General features: G+C 35.8%; 1 protein-coding gene and 2 long non-coding RNA genes across 3 annotated transcripts; 2 read left to right on the plus strand and 1 right to left on the minus strand.

Moving 5' to 3' along the window:
• Positions 1-1,171: 1,171 nt before the first annotated feature.
• On the minus strand, positions 1,172-4,488 carry LOC109809168 (subtilisin-like protease SBT3). Its single transcript, XM_020372406.3, has one exon. It carries the CDS (start codon positions 4,159-4,161, stop codon positions 1,912-1,914), a length of 2,250 nt encoding a protein of 749 aa, XP_020227995.2. The 5' UTR covers positions 4,162-4,488; the 3' UTR covers positions 1,172-1,911.
• A 10,055-nt stretch (positions 4,489-14,543) lies between these two features.
• Positions 14,544-16,125, plus strand: LOC145955480 (uncharacterized). The gene is made up of 2 exons (XR_014432098.1): positions 14,544-14,857; positions 15,788-16,125. It is a non-coding gene; the product is annotated as an uncharacterized LOC145955480 (long non-coding RNA).
• Positions 16,126-17,499: 1,374 nt separating this feature from the next.
• Positions 17,500-19,020, plus strand: LOC145955481 (uncharacterized). The gene is made up of 2 exons (XR_014432099.1): positions 17,500-17,752; positions 18,683-19,020. It is a non-coding gene; the product is annotated as an uncharacterized LOC145955481 (long non-coding RNA).
• The last annotated feature ends 1,859 nt before the right edge of the window (positions 19,021-20,879 follow it).

Below are 20,879 nucleotides of genomic sequence, written 5' to 3' on the forward strand. Positions count from 1 at the left end.
TTACTTTTATTTTTATTAAATAAATATATAGATATTGTTAATGATATAATTATAAAATATTATAAAATTTTATAATTTTATAATGTATAATTTAGGTATTAGAATTAGGCGTTACACATATAACATATACAACTAATATCGAGAATGTAAATAATATATCATGAAATTTTAAAATATATTTTTATTAAAATATATCTTAAACTATTTTTAGTTTATTATCATTTATTCATTTAATAATAAATTATAAAATAAATAATTAAATTTAAAATAATTTATAAAAGTAATAAATAAAATTAAATTTATAAAATCAATTATATATGTACACTTTTATATATCTACGTCAATTTATATATATATATATATTAAATTTTGTAATAATTATATTTTATTTAATAATAAATTTATAATATAAATATATTTATGAAAAAATATATATATTTAACATACATATTTTAACATTATATTTATTAAATATGATAAATAATATTTGATCCAAAAATACATGTTTATCTTTGGTATTTCATACTTAAGAAAGACCTTATATAATCTCTCATAATTGGTTAACCTTGAATTCAGTTCAAAACAACTCTTAAACAATAAAAATTCATTAGACTTCCTAGCAGATCCTTAGAGTTTTATAACTAATTCACAATTAATTACATTATAAATTAATTAACAAAAATAACAATTGTAAATAAATAAAAAAATCTACAATGTTACAATGATCATATGATAATAAGGATTAAAAACATAATTTGAAATTTTAGAGCAATTAAAAATAACAAAAGTTTACAGTAACAAAAATAAAAATTTATTCATTTTGTTGGAATTAAAATCATATTTAACCCTTTATAAATAATGTGTTGATAAAATAATTTAATCATTTTTAAAAATATTTTTGTTATTTTATTTATATGTAATTAAACAATTCATGATTAATGATTTTTTTTGTTATACTTTTTTGTATTATTTCAAGATACATAATTATATCATTATATTATTACATATTTTTATTTTAAAACTAAATATAAAAATATCTATGCAATATATGAGAAATTAATCAATTATCCATCACTCTATACAAATAAATGTAAACCAGTTTTTTTTTTTTTTTTTTTTGTGGAGCGGGTGGAAGAAGGAAATAGAGAAAAGAGAAAGGAAGAAATTTTGTATTTTTCAAATTTAAAATTACAGTTAGCTTAGCTGACTAAAATTGCAAAAAAAAAAAAAAATTACTAAGGGAAACTCTCACTGTAAATTCCCACACACTGTTAAAACGTTGAAGTTTCTAGAAACTAAAAAACTATGAATATAAGGTAAAACTGTGTGTTTACCGGCACAAAGAAGCCTTGAAAAATTTTACTATATGGTAATCTAAAAATTTAAATACTCTCAAATTTATTTATTTTAATTAATGTTTTATTTATTTATTTATTATAAAAATCATATTTTTTAAATTACAAAATATAATCCAATTTATACATTATAATATCTCTTATTAAAAATGTGTATATTTAAGTTAAATACATGATGTAAATATATACGCATAAAATATCATTTTTATATATCTAAAGAAAAGTATTGGACAATTCATCTATAATTTATAATATATATAGGTGATAATTTATTTAATATATACAATTTTTTAAGACGATTTTATTTTTAAATTTTAAATAATAAAAAATAATATTAAAAATTAATTACTTTTATAAATATAAAACTTAAATTTAAAACTTTAAAATTTAAAAATCAAATACAACATCAATTGATCTAATAAATATTAATAAATTTTAAATATTTTTATTAAATAAAATATAGAGATATATTTAATTATTTATTATATAGATACATTTTCACTTCATACATATGTGCATAGCTTTACTTCATCACAATATTAATCTAGAAATTAAATTACAAGGCTGTGACTATAATAGGGCTTCTCACTACATGTTTCATGTCCGTCCAAGTGATATATCCAAAACTCTCGATGCTTGGACCTTCAATCCTGAATTTGTAACTTAATTTATCGTTCTTCGCTTTAAACACCAACTTGTTTGGGATGACACTCATATTAAACCCTTCGATGTGTGTCACACTTGCAGTATAAATTGGTTGTCCCTCCCCGACGTTGGTCAATGTTCTTTGAAATTCCCATGTTACCCTTGAGTCATTAGAAGGAGCATTGGCATTGAAGAAAGCAATGAAAGAAGGGTAGTTGAGATCCAAGGAAGGATTGGAGCAATTATTAGAGGAGGATCTAGTGATGGTGGTGATGTTCTGTTGAGTGAAGTTCAATGCACAAAGAAGGTTGACATAATCTTGAACTCCCACATCATAAACAAGTCCAGGGTCAAGAGCATTGTTGGGGTTAATATGACCAGCTCCCAAGGCCAAAGGAGAGGCTGGTTTGTAACCATGAGCAATGTCCTTGATGAGTTCCTTAGTATTGTCAAATATGTTTGATGTTGTCATAATGGCTGATCTAATTGTTGCAGGGCTCCAATCAGGGTGTGCTCCTTTTAACAGTGCTCCCACGCCTGCCACGTGTGGGCATGCCATGGATGTGCCAGTTAAAAAGTTGAAGTTGTTTAAAAGGTTTTGGGACCCAAAAAATGCCACTGGTAGACTTTGAGCCCATGCTGCTAATATTGATGTACCAGGAGCAGTGATGTCTGGTTTCAACACGAATGGACAACTATTTGATGGTCCTCGGGAACTGTAAGTATCCACACTCGGTGCTGGTTTAGTACCCAAAGTTGTTATCTTAAACTCCATGCTTGCATTTGCACTAGAGTTATTCTTGATGTAAGCTTTGATAATTTCTCCATTTTTAGGGTTAACAACAATGGCCGCAGAACCATTTTGTATGAAAAATGACAAGTCAATGGTACTTGATATGAACACTGCTGCAACAACATTTGACGAACCCACATAGGACACTTGATCTTCAAGGACTCCACTTTTATCATCACACACCACGATCTTGCCTTTAGCATTCTCCAGTGCCTTCAAATCGTCACACGAGTCCAGAAAAACAATAGGAGCTTGGTGGATAGATAAGTTTCCTAGATAGAGTGACAAGCCAAATATATTGACACCATTTCCAAGAACAAGACTCCCGCGAAATTCACGATCCAAAGTGCTAGCAGCCACATTTATGACCCATGGTATTCCATTATGAAGGGTTTGAGGGTTAGGCCCATCATTTCCTGCTGATGTGGACACAAAAATGCCTCTCTCCATGGCAGAAAATGTGGTTATAGCAATAGGGTCATTGTACAAGGGCACATCATCAAGTCCAAGTGACAAGGAAAGAACATCCACCCCATCTGATATTGCACTATCAATAGCGGCTATTATATCAGATGACATGGTTCTATCTTCCCACAAGGCCTTGTACATGGCTACTCTCGCACGTGGAGCTATTCCTCTCGCTGATCCATTGGCATAGCCAAAGAACGATGCGTTGTCAACTTGGCTCCCAGCCACGGTGCTTGATGTGTGGGTCCCATGTCCTTGTGTGTCCCGAGTTGAGTTCTCATTTCTGGCAAGATAGGGGTATTTAGTAAGCACTCCTTTGTGAAAGAAACGAGCTCCAATGAGTTTGTTGTTGCATTTGATGCTATCTTCACATTGCCCTTTCCATCGTGAAGGGATTTTAGTCATCCCCTCATCTTTGAAGCTTTCACTTTCTGGCCAAATTCCCGTATCCACCAACCCAACAATGATATCTTCGCCAAATTTCCCAATAGGCCATGCCCCCGTGTTGGGATTAAGGTCGAGAAATTGTGGTGAATGAGTTGTGTCAAGCTTAGCTGGAAGATCTGGTATGGAAGAAATGTAACCTGTGGAGCTTTTGAGAGCTTCAAGCTCTTTGGGTGACAAATTTGCACTAAAACCGCTCATGGCGTATGTGTAGGTATAAATCAACTTAGAAGAAGCGATTTCGAGATTATTATTGTCATTGGAGGTAAGAACTTGGGCATTTTCTAATGCAGAGGAAAGTGTAGAGAGATACCAACCGTGTTGGGTGGAGAATGCTTTAGGCATGGCTAACGTGTCCATGTGGATGATATAATTATCAGATTGAGCTAACGAATATACAAGGTGAAAGATTATTATGTGGGAGAAACAAAAACAAAGATGAATCACAATAGCCATGATTGAAGGATATTGTGAATGTAGATGGATGCCTTGTTGGCTGAGACTCCAATATGTAATTCGGGTTTAGATACTGAATTATCCCAAATTTTTATTTATGAAGTACATTTATTTCAAATATTTTTCTTCCATGAGAAAAAGATAAAGAAATTATATAATATCATTTTTTACTTTTAAATAACTTAAAAAGGATCCAGCCATCTTAAATAATGTTTGAAGTTCGAATTTTGTTAATCGACAAAATAAATTTTACTAATTAAGACAGTTAGTTAGGATTTTAGCTAAAGTTTTCCAATTTTCATTGACAAAGTTAGTTAGTACTTTATACCAATAAATAGTTATCAAAATAAACTATATATATATATATATATATATATATATATTTATGTAAAAAAGATACCGAAAAATACTTATAAATAATTACAATTAAAGAATAATCCGTTATAAATTTTCTTTTTACGTTTTAACAAATTAATATCTTTAAATGGTTACTAAATACGGTTAATTACGTAACGATTCTTTTTTGATCAAATTTTATACCGATTCTAAATACCAAAACTGTGACATTTTTTTAATATATTTATTAGTTATATTCAACTGATTAATTAAATTAATAAATGCTCTCGTTATTTTTAATTTATTCTGAAACATTTACTTGCAAGCACTAAAATGACAATTTTTATTTGGATTTGTCTTCTCCAAAGATATTTCACTTTTGGGAATGAAGTACAATAATAAACATCAATTAAAAATTAATAATAGATATTATATTTAATTTTAAATTTTATTACACATGTATTTGATTTTATTATAATTTTTTATCATTGATTATTATTTCACTTTATCTTCTATCTTAGATAATGAGTTTGGACATAATTCAATCCTAAAAAAATTAATTTATAAGATGAGATTGTCTCTTATTTATATATACTTTTTAATTATTTTATCTCCGATCGATGTGAAACATTAGTTTTTTTCAATACCTCCTCACGTCTAACATAATTGGATTTGGTATATGATAAATGGTGAATGATCTTCTTTAATGATTTAGGATAAACAGGACTTGAATTTTTCTTAATATACCATTTCACGCCTAAAACTATTGGGCTTTATGCATGTATCAAATGGTGAATGACCCTTCTAGAGTGAATCTAGATAACTTTGATATCTTCTTAGATAGTGAGTTTGAGTTTAATTCAACCTTACAAAATTGACTTGTAAGGTGAGAGTAGTCTCCCGCTTATAGACTCTTTAATCGCTCTATCTTTAGATGTAGAACTTGAATTTTTTCTAATACATTCCCTCATATAAAGCATTATTGAGCTTGATATATATACGTGAATAAATGATGTACGACTCTTTTTAATGATTTATAACAAGCGACACTTTAATTTTTTTTCAATACTCTAAAATACACCCTTCACTTTAGAGGAGTCAAATTTATTTATTTATTTATTATTATATATAATCTTAATATTTGTCTATTTGGTAAAGAATAAGAAGAAATTAATTAAATAAAAATAAGCTCCAAACTGGAGATTTATAAATTTCTCTTTTTGACGTTTTAACATATTAATATCTTTAAATGGTTACTAATTAAATATTATTACAATATGGTTAATTTTGTACCGATTGTTTTTTTTATTATTTTTTTTAATCAAATTTTGTATTGATTCTAAATACCAAAACTGTAAGATTTTTTGTTTTTGTTTTTATATGGATTAATTATATTCAACTGATTACTTAAATTAAAAGATTCTCTTGTTATTTTTAATTTATTCTGAAACATTTAATCAAGTACTTAAATGGCAAATTTTATTTATATAACATAATAATATACACCAATTCTAAAAACTTTATTTTAATATTTTATTTATATAAGTTAATATAAAAATTTACACCAAATCTTATACTTTCAATAACTTTTTATATAATGTAAATTTAAATGGTCCAAAATGTTGAGTTATATGATATTATACTTGTCATCACATATATCAAATTTTATATGATTTGAACTTTTTCAGATATGTTATATCCAACAATAAATATTTATACTTATTTTAAATATCATATAATTATATGTTAAAATAAAGTAATGTGATGAATTACTAATTAAATTTAAAATTATGTGAAATTTAATATATATGATATTAAATATAATATTACATAATTCAATGATTAGATGAGTTAAATTTGCATTCTACAAAAGTTATTAAAAGTATAAGATTTAATTTAAGTTAATTTTTAGACTAACACATGGTATCAACTAATCCTTATCCTATTTAAAATATTTATGTATTCAAATTTTAAACATAAATTATATTCAAACATATCACTTCTTTATATGCATAATTTATTTTAAAGTTTAGTTATGTATAATAAACATTTAGCCTTACATTGCACAAACTAAGATATTAATAATATTATATTTAAAATACTTATGTATTAAATTTAACTTTTAAAATATTCAGACAAAGTTGTATATCGACCATTTGAATGTTGATTGATTTAAGTGTATACTTATGATTTTTTTCATAGTAATATTGTCACAACTTTATCTCTCTCTCTCTATATATATTAGTACCAAATTAGTGTAACGACAAGTTTAATAATTTTTTTTATAGAATGCAAATTTAACGTATTCAATTATTGTATTTGATGATATTACACTCACGATCATGCATATCAAATTTCAAATGATTTAGATTTTGTAAAATATTTTATCTAACAATGGACATTTACATGTATTTTGAATATCATTTTATACGTTAAAATAAAGTGATTTGAAGAACTACAAAATAACTTTAGAATTGTATACAATTTTATATATTTTATCTAACCAGTAATATCATTAAATATAATGGTTGGATCAATTAAATTTTACAAGGAAGAACAATTTCAACCTTTGGTACATCAAGATGAGAGTTTTGTTGAAGGAACAAGGTGTTTAGGCACCTTTCTCTGGAACGACATCACACCTAAAAAAATATATTCTTGAACAAAATGATAAAAAGACATATTCATTGATTCTTCCTCAATCCAATTGAATTTTGAACCAAACATGGCTAATCAAGGAGGAAATAAAGGAAATCATGCCAACCAATGAAATCAAAGAAGAACCTTAGGGGATTATGCTCAACAACAAAGTCCCTAACATTTTTCTAGCATAATAGCTCCAACAACCTCATAGGAAATGGAAATGAAACTCACCTTCCTCAACTTAGTTAGTGCACATTAGTTTGTAGGGATGAACCATGAGAATCCATATGCACATCTATCAAACTTTCATGATTTGTGTGGTACCATGGGGATTCTTGAGGGTGATGAGAAAACAATTTATCTCTGTTTATTTTTGTTTTCTCTTACCGGTAAGTCGAAGACATGGTTGCAATCTTATTCAAATCAAAGCCTCACTAGTTGGAGAAATGTGGAGAAAAAATTTGTGAACAAGTTCTTCCTATATTCTAGGTACATCAATCCTATATGAAAGATAGCTACCTTCCATCAAGGGTTTGATGAGCCCTTTTCTAAAACATGGGAGTGTTTCAAGTCTCTTCTAAGAAGGTGCTCCAATCATGGCTTTGAAGACATTGCCCAGTTGAATATATTCTATTACAAAATCAAGCCAGATATAAAGATGCTCTTGAATGCATCAGCATGTGATACCATGATGTCTTCTAAGGCTAAAGAAACCATAAAAATCATTAAATCTCTTACCTCTTCTAATCATCAAACACAACATATAGTGGACACAATGTTTTGAGGAGATGTGTTATTAATCTAAATACCAATGATGTAATCTTGGCTCAAAACAACCTCTGACCCAATAGATTAAAGCCCTAACAAAATAAAAAGATAAAACTTCATCAACAACTTCACTCAGTTAAAAAACCTACAACACAAAAGTATTGGGATTTTTCATTATGTTTTAATTTATTTCATTCCATTTTTTAGATTTAATTATATTTTTAAGTCTGTTAAATTTATAGTAAATCTTTTTTAATCTTTCAAATTTAAAATTATATTTTTAATCTTTAAAATATAAAAATTTATTATTTTAATCTCTATAATTTTAAAAATATTATATTAATCACTAATGTATCATTAATACAAATTAAGATGGACTAAAACAATAAATATATATATATATATATATATTATTTTAAAGATTAAAAATACAAATATTAAATTTAAGAGATTAAACTAATATATTTTTTAAAATTTTAAAACTAAAAACACAATATTCAAATTTCACATATCAAAACAATATATATGTTCTAAATTGGACAAAATCATATCCAAGTTTTTTATATTTTTTAAAAAATAATTTGGGGCCGGAAAATATTTTCCTTGTTTTGGTATCCTTGAAGTGGTGCTTTGTCAGTTCCCTCGTCACAAGCCGTTGCCGTTTTGATCCGTGGTGTTAGGGTTCTTTTCAATTTTTGGCATTCACGCCCTCCTCCATTAATATACCAAGGAAAAATATGTATTTTGGGATAAACTTTTCCAAAAATACTTATAAAAGAAGAAAAATTAAAAGCTTATTACATAAGCTAATTTATAAAAACCCTCTCATATTAATTTATTCGAAATGTGTTTTTTAGCTTACCTATAAACTAATTTTAGGTCACAAAGAAACTTATTTCATTTGTAAAAACTTCTAGAACACAGATATATATTTGAGAAAATGGAACATGAGTTAACCTTCTAATCATGCCTTATTCACTTTTAAATACATTTCAAAATTTTCTCAATTTTGAAATGGAAAATAACTCATTCTCTCGGTTCTCACTCTCCCTCAAACTTCCTTGAACCAAACACCACCAACAAAATTGCTTCCCCATTCTGATGGATCATGTATCGCACTCACTAGAAACTCGCACGAGAAATCCATTCCCAATGTCCTTATTAACAAGCACACACCTTACGCTTCAAATTGAAAACTTAACTAATTGACTAACTACCTATCTAACTGTATCCAATCCAAAAGTCTTACATTGCTTACGAATCAAGATTGTACCGGAAGGACACTATCGGCCACGTGGATCGGCCACGTGGACCAGCACGTCATGTCCTATCAGATATTGACGCAGCCCAGATATCACTTCGGCTCGGCCACGTGGACCTGTCACGTGGACCAGCACGTCATGTCCTATCAGAAGACATCGCTCAAATACCACTTCGGCTCGACAGGGGACTAAGAACCGTGCTCTTCCCCTATCGGCTCGGCCAGAAGCCGAAAGAGAACGTTTCGGCCATTTTGTATCGGCTCGGCCAAAAGTCAACATTGAATAATTAGAATGACGATTATGATTAACCAAGGACAAAGTATAATTAAGGCATAACCCGCCGATTAGCATCGTATTACCTAATTTGGTAAGCGTCGCTAAAGGCCCACCATGCTCAGGCCCATGTCAGGTATTATAAATAGGTCACACGTAACGAGGTATGTCACTGTTCATTTATTATCCTAGAAAATCGTGCTTGTCCTAACTTGAGCGTCGGAGTGCCTTTTGCAGGTACCTCCCCCCTTTGAAGAATCCACCTGAAGCTTTCGTTCGGCCCTCCTACACCTCACAAGACTACGATTGTGCCCTCAGACAGGTACATTTTGGCGCCCACCGTGGGGCCGAACCGACAGCTTTTGAAGAAGTCAGTCTGAGTACTATTTCGAAGAGATATCATGGCAAAGACAAGGAGAAATCACGCGGGAGACCACCGATCCGAAGATGAACACCAATCCGAAGCAGATACCGCCGAGACGATTGACGAGACCAACATGGCCGAGATGGTACGACAACTAAAGGAGGAAATGGCCGCCATGAAGCAACAACGAGAGAAAGATGCTCGTGAGATGGCCGCCCTGAGGGAAGAGAATGCTACCTTGAAAAACCAAAACAAAGATATCCCACATGGAAACCTTCCGAGCCGACTCATACCCAAGGTTTATTCCACTTGCTCGGACATACCTCTCTTCCCCACACTTCCACTGTCGCCCCAGGAAACCACGCCTCGGCCGCCCAAGTCACCGGCCGACCCGCGTACGCCCCACCTACCGGAGCACACTGACACCCTTTCACCCCCAACATAATGCAATCCTCCCTTCTAGACCATTGGAAGTCCCTTCTGATAGATAAGTATGACGGGACCACTGACCCCGATGAGCACGTCGATATTTTCCTCACCCAAGTCACCCTCAGTACCACCGACGACGCCGCCCTATGTCGTATCTTCCCAACATCTTTGAAAGGAAGGGCATTGAGCTGGTTCACTCGTTTCCTGGCCAACTCGATCGACTCTTTCAACACCCTGGCATCCCAGTTCACCATCCAGTTTGCCACCAGCCGACCCCACCATCTGACTTCCCTCACGCTGGTGAGCATAAGGCAAGAGAAGAGGGAATCCCTTCGGACCTTCATGAGCCGATTTAACAAAGCGGCCCTTGAAATCTGAGATCTCAATCCAGTTGTCGCCCTCCATCATTTGACCACCGCCTTGAAACCGGGACCATTTGCCAACAATATCTGCAAAAAACCACCAACCGATATGGACGATTTGCGTCGGCGCGCCGATAAGTACATGCAGATGGAGGAACTTGCGGAATTTCGCAATCAGGCCAGGGCCGAGGTGGTGGCCAAGACCGAGAAGCCTGTCGAGAGCTCTTACCGTAGTCGTCCTAAGGATCTCGTCCCAAAGGACAAAACCATTCAGGGACCAAGGTACACTCATTATACTCCTTTGAACACTAGTAGATCAGCTGTATTAGACCAAGCACTTGCCTCGGAGGTCTTGGCAGTGCCGAAACGAGCCTCGACCCCCCCACGAGCCGATACAAGCAAGTCTTGTAAATACCATCGTAACCGGGGTCACTCAACTGAAGAGTGTGCGGCCCTTAGAGACAAAATTGAGGACTTAATCAAACAAGGACAACTTCAACGTTTTGTTGATCAACCTCGCTCCCCCCGACATGATGATCGTCGGCATCGTCGAGATCAATCCGATCAAGACAGACCTGATAGGCGCCCCTACAGGGAATGAAGTCGGTCGAGAGGCCGAAAGGAAGACGAGCCGACGACTCAGCCCCGAAGAGTCATCAACACCATTGCCGGCGGGTTCGCCGGCGGAGGCGCTTCCTCATCGGCACAAAAAGGGCACCTGCGAGCCATCCGAGCTGTACACGCGGTGGAACGTACTCAACGCAGGATGCCGACCATCACGTTCACCGAAGCAGACTTCAAAGGCATTGATCCAGACCAAGACGATCCAATGGTCATCAATGTCGAAATTCACAACTGCATAGCTCGAAAAACGTTGGTCGACCAGGGAAGTTCGACCGATATACTATATTGGAACACATTCAAACAGCTCGGCATCCCAGAGGCCGAATTAACCCCGTATAATGAACCCCTGGTCATATTTTCTGGTGAACGCGTACAGACGAAAGGGTACATCAAGTTATCCACCCGTTTCTGCTTCGATGGAGCCGAAGCTCGAGACATTCCGGTCAAGTACATAGTTGTGCACGCCAACACGTCGTATAACATCCTTCTCGACAGGCCTTCCCTTAACAAGTTAGGTGAAATCGTCTCAACTCCACACTTAGCCATGAAATTCCCTTTTGAGTCAGGCCGGATCATTACAGTCCATGCCGATCAGAAAGCGGCCAGGGAGTGCTATTTCGCCAGCCTTCGGCTGCCTCGTCTTGAAACGGCTGAGCCGCGTGGAATCAAACGCGTTCACACAATAACACAAAACCCTGAAACGATAGTGGACTTTGACCCTCGCATGGAACAGGATGAGAGAGTCGAGCTAATTGAAGACCGACAACCGATCGTTATCGGACCGACCGACCTACACATAACCTACTTGGGCTCAAACCTGTCCGAATTGGCAAAATAAGAAATTGGGCAGATCATTAGAAAAAATAAAGATCTTTTTGCATGGCAGCCAGCCGACATGCTAGGTATCGATCCCAATTTTTTGTGCCATAAACTCTCAGTTTGCCGACAGGCAAAGCCGGTTGCCCAATAAAAAAGAAAAATGGGGGAAGAAAGAAAAAAGGCAGTCGAAGTCGAGACGTCCAAACTCCTAGAAGCCGGTTTCATCAGAGAAATCCAATACACAACATGGTTGGCCAACGTCGTCATGGTCAAAAAGTCAAACGGCAAGTGGCGAATGTGCACTGATTATACAGATTTGAACAAGGCATGCCCCAAGGATGCCTACCCCTTGTCGAACATAGACTGATTGGTTGATGGCACGGCCGGCCATAAGTTCTTGACTTTTCTTGATGCGTACTCGGGTTATAACCAAATCTGTATGCACCCTCGAGATGAAGACAAAACGACATTCGTCATAGAATCAGCCAATTACTGTTATCAAGTCATGCCTTTCGGCCTAAAGAATGTCGGGGCAACATACCAACGGCTTATGGACAAGATCTTCGCCGGTCAGATTGGGAGAAATATAGAAGTCTATGTCGATGACATGGTAGTCAAATCCGCCGACACGCTGTCTCATGTGGCCGACCTGGCTGAAATTTTCCATGCACTCCGAAAGCACCAGATGAGACTCAATCCTGATAAATGTGTGTTCGGCGTATCGGGTGGTAAATTCCTGGGCTTTATGTTGTCATGCCGAGGCATCGAAGCTAACCCAGACAAATGTCAAGCCATCATTAGTATGAGAAGCCCATCAACCCTGAAGGAGGTCCAAAAGTTAGCCGGCCGCCTAACAGCGTTATCTCGTTTCATACCATGTATGGCCGAAACCTCAAAGCCGATTCTCGGTCTTCTTAAAAAGGCCAACCACTTCCAATGGACGAATAAGTGTGAAGCATCTTTCCAACTCTTCAAAGAACGGCTCGCCACCCCGCCGGTAATGACCAAGCCAACCCCAGGCCGAGAGGTAGTTTTATATTTGGCAGTTTCTAGTGAAGCCATCAGCGCCAGCATGATACAAGAAAATGACGGCCAACAACAACCTGTATACTTCGTCAGTCGAGTGCTCCAAGATGCCGAACTCCGATACCAACTGTTAGAGAAGGTAGTGTTGGGACTAATATACGTAGCAAGACGACTTCGAAAATACTTCCAAAGTCACACAGTGGTGGTCCGAACCGATTGTCCGATCGCCAAAGTGTTACGCAAGCCAGAACTGGCTGGCCGAATGATGGCATGGTCCATCGAGCTGTCCGAATTCGACATTCATTTCGAACCTAGAGGAGCCATTAAAGCACAAAGCCTAGCCGAATTCATCAACGAACTATCAGCACTTGGCTACTTTGAAGACAATGCTTGGACCATGCACGTTGACGGATCTTCCAATCAACAAGGTAGTGGTGCCAGCATAATTCTGGAAAGCCCATCTGGTATTACCCTCGAACCATCACTACGCTTCGGCTTTAAAACGTCCAACAATCAAGCGGAATATGAAGCCTTGCTTGCTGGCATGAGGCTAGCTACCGAGATGGGGGCAACAAGAATCATGTGCTGGATCGACTCCAAAGTCGTGGCCGAAAAGGTCAATGATAACTTTCAAGTCAAGGACGCCAACCTGTTGAAATATTACCACCTATTCAAAGGGATGAGTGGTAAATTTCATGACGTACAAGTCTGACACACACCGCGTTGCAACAACGAAAGAGCCGACCAGCTAGCTCGACTGACAAGTAGTCGAAAACCAGGACAGCTCCGAATGACCATCCACTTGGAATTACCCACATCCAACATCCCACAAGAATGCATGCCGATCGAAGAACTTTCAAACTCTTGAATGACTGGCATCATGAATTTCATTGTTAACAGCTCAGAGCCGGCTGAGCCAATCGACGCTAAAAAGATCCGAACCCAAGTGGCACGTTATTCCGTGGTGACAGGAGAGTTGTATCGGCGAGGGTTCTCCACACCCTTATTGAAATGCCTTGACCAGCAGCAAGCCGACTATGTCATGCGAGAAGTTCACGAAGGAATCTGTGGATCCCACTCGGGAGGAAGGACGTTAGCTGCCAAGGTATTGAAGGTCGGCTACTATTGGCCGACCCTTAAAATCGATTGCGCCGAATATGTGAAGAAATGCAAGCAATGCCAACAACACGGCAACCTAATACACGCCTCGGCCGAGCAGCTTCACACGGTTAGCGCCCCTTGGCCGTTTGCCTTATGGGGCATTGACATTCTCGGCCCTTTCCCACTCGCCAAGGGTCAGTGCAAGTTCCTAGTAGTAGCCGTTGATTATTTTACCAAGTGGATCGAAGCCGAGCCGCTTGCCACCATTACGGCCGCCAATGTAACATCCCAAATTTTATTCAATGAAAAAGGGTTATTTTTATGTATTTTAAATATTTATGAAATTATTAAAGGGTTTAAAAATGTAATATCCCAAATTTTAATAAATTTTATTATTTTAATGAATAGTGCATAGTAACTTATAATATTATTTTAATGAATAGTGCATAGTGCATAGTAACTTCAAAATTTCTATAAATAGGGGCCTAAGGTTTTGAAAATTCAGAATTCTAGAGAGAAGGAAATTCTGGAGAAATAGAGAGAGAAAGTAAGAGAGAGAGAAGGAGAAAGAAAAGGAGGTTCTGCTCTAGTGCCTTGTTTAAGGAGAAAGAGGAAGAGATTCTGCCCTAATTCCGATTCCTTTTAAAGAAAGAAGAGAGGAGATTCTGCCCAAATTTCTGTAAACCCAGGTAAGGGGGGAGTGGGAAACCTCGCTTGGGGGTGTGGGAATAATTGTTAAATAGTTTGTTTGTTGGATTGGCTCCCGATCCCTTGCCTGTTGTTTATTTCTTTGAATATGTATTATTGATGTGTTTTATTTTATATCTTATTTATTTACATATTAGAATCTGTTATTTGAATGGAAGGCTAAGCCTCCTAAGTATTTATAAATTTGTAATCTATTATTTAAATGGAAGGCTGAGCCTCCTTATTATCTTATATTACCTTTTAAGCTTCCTACTTTACTTAAAAGATCTTAATATATTATTATTGAAAAATATGATACCTAAGCAACCTCTGGACTGTTGGATTGTTGGACTGTTGGATTGTTGGACTGTTGGACTGTTGGACTGTTTGGACTGTTGGACTGTTTGGACTGTTGGACTATTGGACTATTAAATTGGATTATTGAAATAATTCTTAATTATGAAATATGAATATGATATGTGTAACATGCTAAAGGTTGAGTCTGTGAATGTATGACATGCATCATATGCACATATTACTCCAGGTGTGCCGCTGAGGCCGCATACCCACGACTAACAAGGTGTACCTTTGAGTCACCCACGATATGCTAACGAGGTGTATGAACACCAGTGATAGGTGTGCCTTCGGGACACCAGTGATGTAACATGCTAACGAGGTGTATGAACACCAGTGATAGGTGTACCTTTGGGTCACCAGTGATAAATTCTGAAACTTCCGTATGGCGCCACATGCATACAATAGTGAGTCAAGTCAAGAAAATCATTATACATAAGCATATATGTGAGATTGATTATATATGTGAATTATATTGCGTGTGTGTGTGCTATTTAACTTTTATTTCTATATCTGCAACTGAGTGAGAAGTTTCTCACTCCCTTGTCATTTTTGTGTATATTTAAATTATGATGCAGATAATTAGCATGAGGCTAAGGATGTTGGTGGTGAAGCTTAGGCTTCTGTTTGGGTTTCGCTCTGATAAGATGTGACATCGGGATTAGCTAGACTTATTGTTAAATTATTATTATTTTTCTTTTGTAATTTTTATGTTATTTATGTTGAAAGTGTGTATTTTTGTCATATTATAATTTTACTAAAAGATTATAAGTTAATTCCTAACTAGGAGGCCCTGCCACCTTTACTGGGATTAATTTATAATCTTTGTTTTATAATAACTTCTTGAGTGTAATATTTATGTGTATGTATTATGAATGTGCATCTTCTACCTTATGATACTTATTGTTTTATATCATTCTATGAAAATCTTTTATAAATATAGTTTATGTTTATTAATGATATTGGGGTAGAGGGTGTCACATTTAGTGGTATCAGAGCCTGGTTGATTTAATCGAACGTGTGTGTTATGTGCTTATCATGACTCTGTTGTGTACTCTGACTATGTCTTGTTTGTTGTGTACTATGATGATGATGTTCGTCCTGTGTTGATATTGTTGAGTTTGAGATTGTTAAGTTAGTTTGTAATCAGAGGAATGATAATCATGATAGTGTTAGCCAACTCGAATTATTAGAACCTTGGATGGGAGGTGATATATTGAGTGTACTAAGAGTTTATGATTGGTGAAGTTTCTGACATCTATAGTTGTAGCAGGTTGAATCTAAAGGTGGTTGTCTCTTTGGTGAGAGATCGAAATGATGTTAATTCCCTTAAGTGTTATTATTGGTATGTTAATTATTTATGGTTTAGGTAGCATGTGAGTTGTTTTGATTGAGAAAAGTAAGGAGAGACTTGAATGAGAAATGAAGTAGTGAATTTGGAAAAAGATAAAACAGAGGTTTGAAACTTTAGTTATGACTGCTTCGATGATCAGAAGTTTAGTTGTAAGCGCTGAATATACTTGAAGTGATTTTTGAATCTTTAGCTAAGGAGATGATCTTTTTGGAATCTTATGTCTTTCTAAGAGTTGTAGTTTAATCAATTAGTTTTCTTTGATGATAGGATAAGATCAAATGGAAGAATTGAACTCTCTATGTGTTGTTTTCTTTGATAGTTATTTAAAAAAAAGAAATTAGGCTGTATAATAATATTTTTGGGTTAGTAAGCAAGATATTAGAAAGGACACATTTGGATGCTTAGTAAACTTGAAAGGACATAAGAGTACTCTTAATATTTATTTAGGAGTTGCTAAAATGTATCAGAGTGGCGCAGCAGAAGCGTGATGGTCTAAGATGAAAGAGAAGTAGAGAAATTGAATCAAGGTATGGAGAGTGAGTTTAAATTTGGAGTGGATGAAGTTTTGAGATTTAAGGATAAGTTGTGCATTTCTAGTATGTCAGAGCTTAAAGCAATCCTAGAAGGAGGTCATAAGAGTATCCTTAGATATCTTTTGAGTTGTACATCAATAAGGTAGTAAGGTTGCATAGGATTTAAAAAGCAAGATACGTGAAGTTTATTCATTCATATTTTCAAGCAAATTTCGGGGACGAAATTTCTAAAAGGAGGGGAGTAAATGTAACATCCCAAATTTTATTCAATGAAAAAGGGTTATTTTTATGTATTTTAAATATTTATGAAATTATTAAAGGGTTTAACAATGTAATATCCCAAATTTTAATAAATTTTATTATTTTAATGAATAGTGCATAGTAACTTATAATATTATTTTAATGAATAGTGCATAGTGCATAGTAACTTCAAAATTTCTATAAATAGGGGCCTAAGGTTTTGAAAATTCAGAATTCTAGAGAGAAGGAAATTCTGGAGAAATAGAGAGAGAAAGTAAGAGAGAGAGAAGGAGAAAGAAAAGGAGGTTCTGCTCTAGTGCCTTGTTTAAGGAGAAAGAGGAAGAGATTCTGCCCTAATTCCGATTCCTTTTAAAGAAAGAAGAGAGGAGATTCTGCCCAAATTTCTGTAAACCCAGGTAAGGGGGGAGTGGGAAACCTCGCTTGGGGGTGTGGGAATAATTGTTAAATAGTTTGTTTGTTGGATTGGCTCCCGATCCCTTGCCTGTTGTTTATTTCTTTGAATATGTATTATTGATGTGTTTTATTTTATATCTTATTTATTTACATATTAGAATCTGTTATTTGAATGGAAGGCTAAGCCTCCTAAGTATTTATAAATTTGTAATCTATTATTTAAATGGAAGGCTGAGCCTCCTTATTATCTTATATTACCTTTTAAGCTTCCTACTTTACTTAAAAGATCTTAATATATTATTATTGAAAAATATGATACCTAAGCAACCTCTGGACTGTTGGATTGTTGGACTGTTGGATTGTTGGACTGTTGGACTGTTGGACTGTTTGGACTGTTGGACTGTTTGGACTGTTGGACTATTGGACTATTAAATTGGATTATTGAAATAATTCTTAATTATGAAATATGAATATGATATGTGTAACATGCTAAAGGTTGAGTCTGTGAATGTATGACATGCATCATATGCACATATTACTCCAGGTGTGCCGCTGAGGCCGCATACCCACGACTAACAAGGTGTACCTTTGAGTCACCCACGATATGCTAACGAGGTGTATGAACACCAGTGATAGGTGTGCCTTCGGGACACCAGTGATGTAACATGCTAACGAGGTGTATGAACACCAGTGATAGGTGTACCTTTGGGTCACCAGTGATAAATTCTGAAACTTCCGTATGGCGCCACATGCATACAATAGTGAGTCAAGTCAAGAAAATCATTATACATAAGCATATATGTGAGATTGATTATATATGTGAATTATATTGCGTGTGTGTGTGCTATTTAACTTTTATTTCTATATCTGCAACTGAGTGAGAAGTTTCTCACTCCCTTGTCATTTTTGTGTATATTTAAATTATGATGCAGATAATTAGCATGAGGCTAAGGATGTTGGTGGTGAAGCTTAGGCTTCTGTTTGGGTTTCGCTCTGATAAGATGTGACATCGGGATTAGCTAGACTTATTGTTAAATTATTATTATTTTTCTTTTGTAATTTTTATGTTATTTATGTTGAAAGTGTGTATTTTTGTCATATTATAATTTTACTAAAAGATTATAAGTTAATTCCTAACTAGGAGGCCCTGCCACCTTTACTGGGATTAATTTATAATCTTTGTTTTATAATAACTTCTTGAGTGTAATATTTATGTGTATGTATTATGAATGTGCATCTTCTACCTTATGATACTTATTGTTTTATATCATTCTATGAAAATCTTTTATAAATATAGTTTATGTTTATTAATGATATTGGGGTAGAGGGTGTCACAGCCAATGTCCAAAAATTTGTATGGAAGAACATCATCACTCGGTTCGGCATCCATACGCAATCATTTCTGACAATGGGCTTCATTTCACGGATAAAAAATTCAATACCTTCTTGGAGAACCTCGGCATCCGGCACAGATTCACATCTGTTGAACACCCCCAGTCTAATGGTCAGGCCGAAGCAGCCAACAAGGTGATCCTCTCTGAATTGAAAAAGCTCCTCGGCTCGGCCAAAGGATCCTGGGTTGAAGAACTTCCCGAAGTTCTCTGGGCATACAGGTGCACGCCCCAATCAAGCACAAGAGAAACTCTGTTCCGGTTGGCATACAGAACAGATGCCATGATACCAGTCGAAGTGGGCGAACCCTCGTTTCGATGCACACATTTTCATGAAGAGTCCAACGATGGCGCAATTCGGGCCGAACTGGATGTTATTGATGAAGTTCGAGATAGATCCCAAATCATAGCCGAAGCGTGCAAACAGAGAATGTCTCGACGGTTTAACTCCAAATTAAAACCACGAAATTTCCAAGAAGGTGATCTCGTTTGGAGGGTATCCGGTTCGGCACGACGCAACCTGACCGAAGGAAAGTTGGCGGCAAGTTGGGACGGCCCCTACCGCTTTCAACACGCCCTCCAAAATGGCGCGTACAAGTTGGAAGAATTGTCTGGCAATGTCATTCCTCGGACATGGAACTCCACCCATCTCAAGACCTATTACAGTTAGATTTTCACTCATGTAAATGTCTTATGGTGCACTCTTTTCCTTGAACTGGTCTTTTTTCCTCTTAAAAAATTGTGAAAAGAGGTTTTTGGCCGACAAGGTTTTTAACGAGGCATCTAATCATCAATAACAATACAATTCAGATATTTATGTCTTGCTTTATATTTACGCAAAATTTAAAGTCTTCCCTCCCGAGACGTCTCTCGGCCAAGGATGTGACTTTCGTTTCAAACTACAAGTCTTCCCTCCCGAGATGTCTCTCGGCCAAGGACGTGGCTTTCATTACAAGTCTTCCCTCCCGAGACGTCTCTCGGCCAAGGATGTGGCTTTCGTTTCAAACTACAAGTCTTCCCTCCCGAGATGTCTCTCGGCTAAGGACGTGGCTTTCATTACAAGTCTTCCCTCCCGAGATGTCTCTCTGCCAAGGATGTGGCTTTCGTTTCAAATTACAAGTCTTCCCTCCCGAGATGTCTCTTGGCTAAGGATGTGACTTCAAATAACAAGTCTTCCCTCCCGAGACGTCTCTCGGCCAAGGATGTGACTTCAAATCACAAGTCTTCTCTCCCGAGACGTCTCTCGGCCAAGGATGTGACTTCTACAAGCATTCCCTCCCGAGAAGTCCTCGCGGTTAAGGGTATGACTATTTCAAGTCTTCCACGCGTTAAATAAAAATTAAACTACGTTCGGCAAATTTGTTATATCGATGTTTGCTTAGAAACACTGATAAAAGCAGTAAATTGCATTAACAAGACATAAGGGCTCTAACGGCCCGGAATTACAAGAGATTAACAGGGCACTATCGGCCCCAGCATACAAAATCATAAAAAAGAAACATAATAACCCTAAGCCTGTGCCTCGGGCTCCCCTTGGATTGAAGGCTCCTGCTCGGCTACTTCCTCCTGCACATGGCCGTTGCCACTTGGTTCGGCCTCATGACGAACAGGAACTTCAGTGTCCGGCTGTTCATTCGGCGGGATTTCAGTCAGATTGACATATTTCCCCCGATAGAAGTCCATGGTCATATCAAATTGAAAGTCTACAGGTAAACTTCCAAAATGTCGGGCTTGCCGA

Source organism: Cajanus cajan, chromosome 3, assembly GCF_000230855.2.
Source record: "Cajanus cajan strain Asha chromosome 3, NIPB_CcT2T_4, whole genome shotgun sequence".
NCBI lineage: Eukaryota > Viridiplantae > Streptophyta > Magnoliopsida > Fabales > Fabaceae > Cajanus > Cajanus cajan.

Coding starts and splice junctions, on each gene's coding strand:
- LOC109809168 (XM_020372406.3), bottom strand. CDS start 4,161: ATGGCTATTGTGATTCATCTTTGTTTTTGTTTCTCCCACATAATAATC.